At 41.2% G+C, this 12,456-nt stretch overlaps 1 protein-coding gene across 3 annotated transcripts in view; it reads left to right on the top strand.

Annotated features, from left to right (window-relative positions):
* EZH2 (enhancer of zeste 2 polycomb repressive complex 2 subunit) overlaps positions 1-12,456 on the top strand; it is a 60,946-nt gene that overhangs the window by 25,915 nt on the left and 22,575 nt on the right. The window contains exons 2-6 of one of the 3 annotated variants that reach the window (XM_063129105.1): positions 1,682-1,806; positions 5,038-5,139; positions 6,183-6,299; positions 8,270-8,390; positions 10,362-10,520. In XM_063129105.1, the coding sequence (XP_062985175.1) occupies positions 1,690-1,806; positions 5,038-5,139; positions 6,183-6,299; positions 8,270-8,390; positions 10,362-10,520 (616 nt within the window). In that variant the 5' untranslated portion in view covers positions 1,682-1,689. Of the gene's footprint in view, positions 1-1,681; positions 1,807-4,184; positions 4,517-5,037; positions 5,167-6,182; positions 6,300-8,269; positions 8,391-10,361; positions 10,521-12,456 lie in introns of those variants that run through there. The other 2 variants (XM_063129096.1, XM_063129113.1) reach the window with 2 other exon arrangements.

Raw genomic sequence — 12,456 nt, 5'->3', positions numbered from 1 at the left:
CAGCTTCCTGCTAGAGCACTTTGTGGGCAAGAAGCGCAGCTGAAGCAGGCGCAGGCCTTTGACCTGGCCGCCTTCAGAGGCTTCCCAACACCCGCCAAGAGCCCTGAGCAGAAGCTGGTTGAGCGGGCCATGGAGAGCTGCAGCTTCAAAATTGCCCTGGCCTGTGTTGGTGGTGGGAGAGAGAGAGAAAGAAAGAAACAAATTTAATTTGTTTTAAAGTTGCCTCACAGGCCTAGCACCGGCCTACTTTGAGGGGTTGTCAAGAGGGTGAGAGAGGAAAAAAAGAAACGAATTTAATTCATTTAAAAGTTAAATACAGGGTCTACTACTTTAGATTTAAAAATTCATTTAATTTAAATGAATTAAATGAATTAAATTCATTTAAAAGTTAAATACAGGGCCTACTACCTCACAGACATGTATCTTAAGGGGCCAGAGCAACAGTAGGTATATCAGCTAGTGCTTAATAACTTTCACCAAGTATTTTATTTGTATAGATTTCTTGGGACGCTGAGACTGGATAGGTACAGTCAGTATTGCTAGAGATTGAGAGTTAATATTTCTTAATAATTTAATTTTAATTTTAAACTTCATAGCAGTTAAAGCATAATTTTACAGGGATTCTCTATCATTGTTTATCTCCTTCCACTGTATTTTTCTAAAATAATAATAATAATAATAATAATAATAATAATAATAATAATAATAATAATAATAATGCCTTTCTGCCTCCAAGCCAGCTCACAAAATTTCTTCATCACAGTAAAAATAAACATAATAAGAATGTTCTTATAATAAGAACAGAATAAGAATAAAAACTTTAAATGACTTCCAAATGTGAGATCCAGGTTAAATTAGCGGATGGTCTCATTAGTGAGGCAATCACATGTTTGGGAACTGAAGTTCATGACAGCTCTGCTAATGACAGTTGCTTTTCCCCCCCAGTGCCTGTGACCATTCTACACTTGTGGCTAACGAGTTGCTTGAATTATTTTCTAGGAGCAGAAGCTGTAACTTTTTAACACCATTCTATCCACATTTGAAAGATTTCCAGTGGAGAGCCTTACTGGCAGCTTCTGCTCTTAGTGAACAATTTAGGTGATTCATTCACTGCAAGCACATGCCAGGGAGAATAGCAACTGCCACAATCTGAACATCAGCTTAGTGTCACGGGCCGTTTCTACACCTGCCTTTTTTCCAGGGATCGTCCCGGGATCATCCCTGTGCATGCAAATGACACACAGGGGATCCTGGGAGCAGGCAGGGGCGATCCCTCCATTTTCCTGGGATAATCTTTAGGTGTAGAAAGGGCCAAGGATTGTATCTCTTGGTACCTCTGTGGTTTCTTAAACACAGTAATAGAATGGCGTTGTAGCAAACATCTAGCAGCTTATCACAAACATATTCCTGTAACTATTACTTGAGGTGGGGGAGATATGAGCCGGAAGGGTGTCTTTCTGGAGCAGCCTGTCATTTGAAATTCCAAGTGGAAAAAGTGGCACTGTAATAGTAGAAATGAGTGCTGATCACTCCAAGCAGGCCTCATCCACATGTAGCCCAATTCACACACAGGTGTCTTACGTGGATTGCATGTATAAACAGTCACAGAATGGCATGCATAGATGCTAGACATCTAGGGCTGACTGTGTTTGATCTTATATCTAGTTTCTATTCCTTGCAGAGGCAATCATGGGTCAGACCGGAAAGAAATCTGAGAAGGGACCAATTTGCTGGAGGAAGCGTGTCAAATCAGAATATATGCGTCTTCGGCAGCTTAAGAGATTCAGACGGGCAGATGAAGTAAAGGTAACTAAGACACCTAATCCCAATCGTAAGGTATTAAGATGACTCCTTTTTAGTATTAATGTGTTTTAATTCAATGTAGTTAAAAGTTGTATCATGTGTTAGAGTATTCTCCCATATATTGGTTCTGAGGAGAAGCCACCATGATAGCATTTAGCAATAAGAGATAAGGCTGGCTCTAGCAGAGTTTCAGCAGTTGCTCATGTTATGATCTGTTTACAAAGTTACCTTCCCTTTTAGAAAGACTCTGATATCGGCATTGGAAAATATTTTGCACATAGATGCAAAGTGCAGAATTTCTACTACTCTTGGTTAGGATCCAAAGAGCCCAGTAGGGTTTTCAACATGCATGTTCTATTGCAATCCACTTTTGAAAGTCCCCTCAGTTTTCAAAAGTGCCTGCTATGTGGCGTGTAGGGCTGCTGTTAGAGAAACATAAGCTCAAAGGGCATCTTGGGTGCCCGGAATTAGTGTGATTCCTTGGATCCCAGCCAGTCTGGCGAGACTCAAATTATGCTTACCATGTAATGATGGAGTTAGCTGAAAATCATGTACTGCAATGCTGTTTTCAAAAGCTTATATGTAAAGGAGTATATTAAGCATAGATTTAAGTAAGTTCTAAAAGTATTGATACAGCTGCCTGAAGATAATTCCGTCATGGGTTGGCTCCAAGATTTGCCTTCCTTGAGAGGAAGAGCTTCCCTCATGGAAGGTCACTCAGCCTTTTTTTTTTTTTTTTGAGATTCCCCTCCTCTTTCCCTCATAGCTCAGCTCACCCCTTTGTGTAGCATTTTCAGTGAGCTGAATTAGCTCCTGTGGGAAGGAGGGTGTGGAAAAGTCTACTTTCACCAGGCCAGTTAATCCAGTATAAATCTGGAATCAACCTCAGAAAATGTGATGTAACACTTTCATCGTTTAAAAGTATTTATTCATTTTAATACAGTAAATAATGACTACTTTTTCTGAATTATGTTGTGGCCATATGAGCTGCTTTGGAATATTAGCATTATCCACAATGTAGATATTTTATTATTTATTTATTTAGCATATTTATACCCTGCTCCTCAGCCAAAAAAGGCTCTCCGAGCGGCTTACGATTAGCAAAAAAGACAGTCCCTGCCCTCAGGCTTACAGTCTAATAAAGACATGACACACAAGGAAAAGGAGTCCAGGAGGGAAGAGGGAGAGAGAGAGAGAGAGAGAGAGAAAGTAAGTGGACCAGGAACATGGCTGATGGGATTGTCCTGCCCCCGAAGGAGGGGAGTACAACTGGAGCAGGCCCCGATGTTTCCTCCGCCTGCTCCTGTCCCCTTACTTTAAATTTAGATTACTTAAATTTAACTCCATATAATAGTAATAATAATTCCTGCTAATATACATTTAGTGCTTCATATACCTTGTGGGATATACTGCCATATATACAGAAACTTTTCAAAACCTCTTTCCCATAGAAGCACTGTCCCCCGTCCCTCCCATTAGCTCCTTGAAGTTAGGGGACATAGAGTGGGATCTGGCACAGAGTGAAGGATAGCAGTCAGAAGTGAAAATCATGAATGTTCCAGTGCTCTGGGTGTGAATACGTGACTCTTAATATTTCCTAATAATTACTCCCATTTTGCAAATAAGGTGCTGAGGCTGAGAGGCATGGCTGCCCAAAGGTGCCTGCCTCATGAGGTTTCTGGCTCAGTATTGCCACACCGGTTTTGCTGCCTGCAGCATTTGCATAATGAAATATGATTTATTATTGCACAGGCATAATTCTTGGTACATAGCTCCCTAAGCGCTTACATGCTGGTTAGCAAGTCTTGTGATCAAGTGCTTCTTCTTTGTAGTCTCTGTGCATCACACATCCGAGTTCTGTGCCTGTGCTGAGCTCTGTTTGAGAGCATTCTAAAGCTGTCATTGGGACCCTGCCCCCTCCAGTGTGCATGCTCAAAGGGTGGGGTCCTGCTTTTCCTGCTCGGTTCTTCAACTGCAGCAGCGTCATAGGGAACATAGGAAAATTCAGCTGAGTTGCAGTCTTACTTTCTTTGAGCTTTATTCCTTTCTTCTTTTTTTGCCTTTCTGCCTTTTTGTTTTGGATTTTTAATTTACTTGCAATGCTTGGCAGTTCTTCCTTTGCCTTAGGGTTTATGGCCCTAAAAAACCCGATTTGAAAGAGGTCATTACTGGAGCAAGTTGCCACCTAGAGACAGGAACTCCTTTTGTTTTCTCTGGGGAAATGCCATAATGTTGCTCCTGCTTGACTCTTGTCAGGCGTTTACTAAACAGTCACACTGAGACTGTTCCTCCAGACTCTGAAGGTTAATCTGGGAGCAAGTTCTCAAAACCATGGAGACTGTGGGAAAATTGTAGGTATCAGCACCGACAACTGCCCCACATGCTCCTATATGCATGATGCACAGAAACCACAAAGAATCAGAACAAGTTACTTACTTATAACTGTCGTTCTTTGAGTGATCAACTGTGCATTCACACAAACTACTCCCCCATTCCCTGCCTCAGTGTATTCCCTGCCTTCTTTCCTGTATGGCTGCTGAGGTGGTCTCCAAGAATTGAACAGGAAGAGTGAGGACCACGCCTTTTGAGCTTGCATACTGTGTGGTGGTTCCTGCCAAAAGCTTCTCAGCTTTAGAACATTTCTGAATGGAGTTCGGCACAGGCCATGTATGTGTGAATGCACTGATGACCACTTGAAGAATCACAGTTACAGGTAATCAGCCTGTCCATTTTTGGTGGTAGAATTCCTAGATATGTTTCTCTCTTACTTTGTCAGATGTAATGAAAATATTCTGTATTGGGCCAATTTTTTTTGAGACAGGGTGTGTTTGAAAGTTGTTATACAGAAACAGTTCTTAAGCATGGGATCTGCAGGTAAAGTAAAGTGCAGTGTCTTGTATTTCCTTTTCTCTTTACCCAGTCTGTTCTGAACAGTTTCTTTTATCCTCCAATGAAGTTGGATTTAATTCCACATGTTGCCTGTTTGCTCTGAAAAAGACTGCTAGTGTGCTTTTGTCTTTTGTTTGTCATGGTGTCAGGGCATTCTAAAAGTATACTGTGGACCAAAAGTAGGATGATAAAATACCCTTGATTAGTGAAATCTATGAACGTATGCAAATGTATATGAAATCTATAGCAGGTATGCTTCCATCTTTATAGTATCGTCTTCCACAGTGACAATGGCCAAATAAATTCTTATCTGAACTCTATTTTTAAAACTTACTTTATTTCCAGAGTATGTTTAATTCTAACCGTCAGAAGATACAAGAAAGAACAGAGATCTTAAATCAAGAATGGAAACAACGCCGGATACAACCTGTACACATCATGACTTCTGTGAGCTCATTGCGTGGGACCAGGGAGGTTGGTTAACATGATGTGTTGTAGAAGTCCAGCTGCAAAGTTGTCAACACGTCTTTGTTTTACTGGAGGAAAGTTGGTCAGGATTTTTCTGCAGAATGAAATTTTTTATGGCAGGGGAATAGTCCATATTGGAGGTATCCTCCCCTGGATGTTGACAGGCTTGTTTGATGTTTCATGCAAGGGAGGAGCTGATTTGGTCAACAATAGTAGGTTCCTCTGTAGTATCCTCTGTGTGTGTATGTGTGTGTGTGTGTGTGTGTGTTGCCTGTTGTCTATTCTTTGGCCAGACAAAAATTCAAACCCCTTATGAAATGGATTTTAAAAAATGAGGCTTATATACATATTCTTTCATAGACAACGCAAGTGGGGCTCTCTAGCTTAGTCTTCCTTATCCTAAATCTAATATCCTTTATTATACATCTTGGCAGCTTTTTTTCACACAAGCTGAGAAGCAGGCAACAGACTTTTTATGAAATCATAAAGGCAGCCTCTAATTGATTCAGCTTGTTGCTACTCAAAAATTCTTTTGAACTGTGCGTTATGCCCCTGTTCCCTTTTGTCCTATCTAAAAGGGGCAGGAAGGCAACCTTCTGACTTCAGGGGTCAGTACTGCCATGTTTCTCCCAGTGAACTAAACAGCCTTTCAGTTTCTCTTACTCGCATTGTGACCTCTCTTTCGTCCTACATAAAATAACTTGCCACACAATCCAGCCAAGTTATTTTTATACCAAGTTTTTATCAGCCTAGTTTGTTTCGAAAATTATTAGAATTCACCATCTTATATAAGCAAGAAGTAGCTATATATATATAGTGCGTGTGTGAGAATGAGAGAGAGAAAGATGGAATGAAAGCAAACACCTGTTTAAGCATTCTAAAATCTGTTAACATTTGTTACTGAATTAAAACTGTGCACCATAGCCTTTTGAAAATCTGTTATTTGTTAAATCACTTTTGTGCTGCTCTCCCTGTTTGAATACAATTGACTACAAGTAGTATGATTTTCTCTCTTCTCTCAGTGTTCTGTCACCAGTGACTTGGATTTTCCAAAACAAGTCATCCCTCTTAAGACTCTGAATGCTGTTGCCTCAGTCCCCATTATGTATTCTTGGTCACCCCTTCAGCAAAATTTTATGGTAAGTGAAATGTGGACGCTAACGATGCAATCCTATATATGTCTACTCAGAAATAAGTACCATCGATTTCAATGGGCCTTACTCCCAAATATGTGGATATGGGATTGCAGCCTAAAGCAACAAATGGGAACCAGAAAATGAGTATGTTTTGTAGGACACAGTAGCTGAATAATACTTGATCCCATATTTCCAGCTTGCTGTAACTTTGACATTGCTGCCATGCCTCTAACGAATATAAGCAGTTCGACAATCTTCATTATGCATTGTAATTCATGCCTGTTGAGATTTTATTCTTGTGTGTACAAATACTCAATTTTGCAGAAAGCATCTGAATTAATTTATCCTTTGAATGGACAAGTTTTTGCAGGAGAATGCTGGCATAATGTCAAATTCCTATTCATGTATAAATCTCTGGAGATTTCTGGATGTGGAAAGGTTTATAGAACTTGAATCAAATTGTTAAGAAACAAGTATTTTAGGAAGTCTTAGCAGTTAATGTTGTGCTAGATCTAAAGCTCTTGTGTTCCCTCACTATTCATTTGAAACAGGAGAAAATGGCAACCCTGGAGCTGACATACTTATTCATTAAAACCAGTAGGAGAGAAAATGAAAAGAAATCCCTCCCCATCTCCAGCTTGCTGGCATTAGCTGGGCAGAGCTTTGGATTTGATGTTTCCTCCACCACAGATGGACCCTGCCCATCTGATTTTAGTGCAGGAGGGAAACATGTATTTAAGCTTGTGCCATTGAATTTGATGGAACTTAACTTTGGCTGAATAATGATTTCTTTGATTAACATTTTTTATGTTACTGTTTACATGCTACCTTTCTTATAAAAATATAGAGCTGTCTGATCCTCCAAGGTAATGATAATGGCTTACAGTATTGGCATAAAGGAATCCTCATCTTGTTGCATTTAAAATAGAGTCCCTAACACAGTCCAGATGTACTTCCCCTTTTCATACCCATCACAGATGTGACCACTATAACCCTGTTCAGATGACATACTAAGTCACAATGGTTAAGCATTTTGAGTTAAACATTATGACTTAGCGTATTGTGTGAATTTGACTTAGTGTGTCATGTGAATCATTCCTAACCATAGTGGCTACATAACCACAGTTCAAATACACTCACTAACCATTTGCTGCAGAAGGGTTAGTGGCCTAATTATGGCTTAGCATATCATCTGAACAGGCCCTTTGAGTTAAGGTGGGGCTGAGCATAGTTTGAAATTGAGAAAGGGACCCTCTTGCATAAATAGACCTTTTATCTGCTGTGCAGTTGGTAACAGCTCACTGTAAAATGGTTTTTAAAGTGAGTAAGAAGACATCTGTGTCCCACTGGGTTTGGGAACTGGTACCTCAAGGAACATGTGCTTCCGAACCAGCTCGCTCGCCAGGTTCCTCTACTACATGTATTATACGTTCTTTATTTGTATCTGTAATTTGCCCTTGATATTGAAGGGTGGTATAAAAATTCATAAATAAATAAATAACCAGTCAGAGTTGGCATGTGGTTTGAGCAGTTGCAGCGTAATCTGTTGTTTTTTGTGCAGTGACCTGGTTTGCACCTAACTCTTAACCCATGGTTTATTTAATCATGGTTTCTTGTCCAACTAGGATTTGTGTGGCAGATGATCAAACAGATGATTGTTTCTTTTCACAATCCCTCACCCAAAAGAAATTACTTAAAGTGGATGAGTACTTTGTGTGATGTTATTTTAAGTGTGGATAAGGTGCAGTTGTCAGGATACCTTGCTGTCAATAGTGAGGGTGGTGTGGAATCTCATTTTGGTTAAGGTATAGATGGAATAGTTGGTTCTGAGGTGCGAGTTATTGGTTGCTCTGCTATTTAGCTTTACAATACCATGCCAAGGATGGAAGAGTGTGTTCAAAATACCTACAGTTTTACTTTGTGTTTGTGGTAGAGAAACATTAGTTTTGTTACATCTTTTACCCTGTTTTTAGGTAGAGGATGAGACAGTTTTGCATAACATTCCTTATATGGGGGATGAAGTTCTTGACCAGGATGGAACATTTATTGAAGAACTAATAAAAAACTATGATGGAAAGGTGCATGGAGACAGAGGTGTGTATATTTGTAGGTTAATTGCCACCACTAGCCGATATGGCTTGCCTGTGTTGGTCAACTTATATAATACTATTAAATATAAAATACTTATTGAGTGTTAATTATGATAACTGATATTCTTTAGTAATTATTTTATGAAATCACATGCTTGCCATTCTGGGTGATACAGAATTATTGTGTTTTTTATCTTAACTATCTGTCCGGATAGTTCTATCTGGAGAATACAGGAAAATAATTTACTATGGTTTATTTTTCTGCTGCTATATTCTGTTGATACTGCCTGTATTATAGTGCAATCCTACACATGTTAGAAGTAAGTCAATGGGTGGGTACGCACGACATGCCAACCAGCAATGGTTTGTTTTTCAGAACAAACCATTGTTGGTTAGTGTGTCATCTGAATCTGGACCATTCTGATCAGGGGGATTGTTTTTTGTGTGAACCCAGACATGCCATCCCATAGTGGGTAAAGGGCAGCGGACAGCGAGCTGCTCAGCAAAAGCGGTCGAAACCCCTGCTACGCTTGCTGAATAGGGAAATGATCGCCATTCACAATTGCAGCCAAGCTGTTCTCCCTGCCGTTTCCGCCTTGCCGGTGACAGCTCCTCCACTGGTGCCCAAATGGCACCTTGGAGGGACTGTCAACCTCCCTTTTGCCCCTGCTGATCCCCTCTTCCTGGCTCCAATCGCAATCTTTATCATGGTCAGAGCACTCTTTAAAATAATTCCCAGCCCCATTTTTGTGCTGGGATTTCCCCCACACAAACACACACTTTCTCGCTTGCTCAAGGAATGTGCACAGATGTTTCTTTTATTAAAAAAAAATCTATTTGGTTTTCTGCAGATGCAACAGTGGGAATCTGAAGGACATCAGCTTGCCCACCTGAACCCCTGTATGTTACAGTTGGCAATCCTACAAGGGTGCAGGTGAAGCTAGCCTGTATTGCTGCTCCCCTTCCCCATAAAGATCCCTCAAGCTGCCTCAGTTTTGACAGCTTTAGGACACTTTAAAATTCCTAAAGGCTTGTATAGGGTTCGGATTAAGGTTAAAGGTGCCCTGTGCCCCAAAACGGCGAAGGGGTTGTCCCAAGGGTTCTTGCTGGGATGTTGGATTTGTAAACCCCCCCACCCCCAAAACCGATTTTCGGCATGGAGAGGTTTTCTATTCCATAGAGTTGCATTGGGATTTACAGGCGCTCTATGCTAAAACCTGGGGGCGGGGGCAAAATCAACCCTTCACCAAGGACTGTATTTTGTTGCCCCAACAGTCCTTGACGGGTAGGGTTTTGCCCCACCCACCCCAATTTTCTGTACAGAGCACCGGAAAATTTAAAAAAGACTCTGACTGCTATCACCGCATCGGAGTGAACCAGGTCCTCTAGCACCCCTAGGTATGGCCCCTTCCGTGGTGCACTTGTATAACCTCCTGAGGGAGAGGTCTTTCTATTCCATTCCCCTTGAGAGGAGGGGTGGCATTTCACAGTCTTGGAGCTGTGGTGCTCACATATGGATGGACAGATATGCATCCTCTTTTTTATTACAGATAGATAGATGGAGACATAGATATCTAGAATCTATCTAGCTCTTAACTGACCTGGCTATCCAGTGTCATTTACAAGAGACTTGTCCTAATGAATTTCTATGTTGTGGTAGGCAAGTTGGTTGCAGTGAATGAAAGGTATGCTCATAGCAGAGCCTTAAGGAAAGGGAGTCAAGGCTTTTAGATCATTATCCAATCCAGAATCTAGCAAGTACTTTGAAAGACTAAAAAAACACACACCCAGAAGTTTTAAAAATGAAATTGAAGAACAATAGCTACAAAAAGCTTTTAATTTGTCATGATCATTAGTCTGTGTTTCCTTTGTTAATTTACTGAACAGCTCAGTCTCTTTTTCTGGGTGTTGAACTATAGGTGAGGTATTCACAGCCTCTTAGCAATTGCATGCCCTTTCAATTTTTTCATTTCAGAATGTGGATTTATCAACGATGAAATATTTGTGGAGCTTGTGAATGCTCTTGGTCAGTATAGTGATGATGATGATGATGATGAAGATGATGATGAAGACGATGATGACAATCTTGATGGGAGAGATGAAAAGCAGAAAAATCGGGAGGCCAACAGAATTGGTATGTTAATACGGTTCAGAGATCTTTGTCGTGTGCTGATTTGAATATATACAGTCTGATGTTCATAATATATGTTTTCAGTAGAGTAATACTACCTTTCCCAGAGAGACTGTGGTCTGTGAATGAATTTTGACATGGTTGTTCACCATTTCATTACCACAGTATTGGGTGATTACTTATGTCTATGAAACTTTAATTGCAAGTTAGATGCTTACAGTTATTTTTAATTTAAAAGAACTTAAAAGTAGACATTGACTCTCAGTGCAAGTATATCATTTTAGGGATGTCCAACATTTTTGGGCATATTTGGCACTTTGAAAAAGTGTCCTGGGTGCCACCACAAATAGATTCCCCCCCCCAATCCCCCTACAGCAATCACATAAATGTTAGGTTTTCCCCTTATCTGTGTTTGTGTGTGCATACACCTGTGTGTATGCTACCCATTCTAGGGAGGCATCTAAATGGCAATGCTTTGTGAAGCGAATTGGGAAAAATCCGCATTTTCACAGAAATTAATTAGCTCCATCCACCACACGCAACCCATTAAGTGCTGTATTCTTCCGCTTGAAGCCTACCCTGAACACTAGTTCAGGGTGGGCTGGAAACTTACCGTATTTCTTCGATTGTAAGACGCCATCGATTGTAAGACGCACACTAATTTCAGTACCACCAACAGGAAAAAAAAACCTAAGACACACCCGCGATTCTAAGACGCACCCCATTTTTAGAGATGTTTATATGGGAAAAAAGTGTGTCTTAGAATTGAAGAAATAGGGTACATAGGTGCGGGGCAGCCAGTGAGGGCAGGCTTGCTCCTCCTCACACATATGTACAATGAAGTGCAATGGAGGATTTGCTGATGAATAGATTACAAACCCCCCATTCCCCACATGCACACATTTATGAGATGAGTAAACAGGCAGGCAGACTGAGCAAAATCATAGAATCATAGAATAGTAGAGTTGGAAGGGGCCCATAAGGCCGTCGAGTCCAACCCCCTGCTCAATGCAGGAATCCATCCCAAAGCATAACTGATAGATGGTTGTCCAGCTGCCTCTTGAATGCCTCCAGTGCTGGAGCGCAAGAGATGCTGAGAACAGAGAGCACAGAGCCGGCAATGAAGGGGAGCATGCTGTCTTTCTTAGCTACGCAACTTCGAATCAACATACACCCTCATTCTTTCAGCTGTGCTCCTTCGTAGTTGTGAAGCTTTGAATTGACAGGCTCCCCCCGCCCCCCCGCTTGCGTGCTCATGAAGTGAAATGGAGGAGTTACTTCTGAGCAGACATGCAAACATTTACCCTTGTGCCCCTTTCCCTCCCTGTGGTGGGAGGGGCGCCCCTAAGTCTGGGTGAAGCAATGCAAAGGTGCATAACAGTGCTGCTTTGGAAAGAGGGAGGGAGAGAGGTGTTTACAAAGCACCCATCTTTACTTCAGAGAAATGCATGATTACCCAGTGCTCGATGACTATTTAAAGAAAGAGGCAACAATTGAGTCCACATTCCCAATACAGCCATTTTTAACGAAAAAAGGACTGGCAAAGGAATTCTCCAGACTCCTCTGTTCCTGTACTCTCCAAAGTGCCAAATGAAGGCAAGGACTTCTACATAGACATGGTTAGACCTCTGCTCTCCCCACACTCCTGCCCCACGCAACTTTCCCTTCCGCCAATCAGTGGCCAAAGTATGCCCACCATCCTAAGCTGCATTCACCCCACGAATGACACACCCACAGATAATCATGGCGATGGCAGAGCAAAGTTAAAATATGCAGTAAAACAGCAATGTGAAAATGCGCAGCTTCAGGATAGAAATCACGATGTGGCTGTGAATTGGCGGTTGCATCATGTAACCAAAAGTGCACAAATTCACTTTTCTCTCTCTCTCTCAATTCCCACCCCCACCCCTCTTTCTCTGTCCATCTTCTCTTTCTCTGG

Source organism: Elgaria multicarinata, chromosome 1, assembly GCF_023053635.1.
Source record: "Elgaria multicarinata webbii isolate HBS135686 ecotype San Diego chromosome 1, rElgMul1.1.pri, whole genome shotgun sequence".
Classification (NCBI taxonomy): domain Eukaryota; kingdom Metazoa; phylum Chordata; class Lepidosauria; order Squamata; family Anguidae; genus Elgaria; species Elgaria multicarinata.
This window is presented reverse-complemented; position numbering and strand designations above follow the sequence as displayed.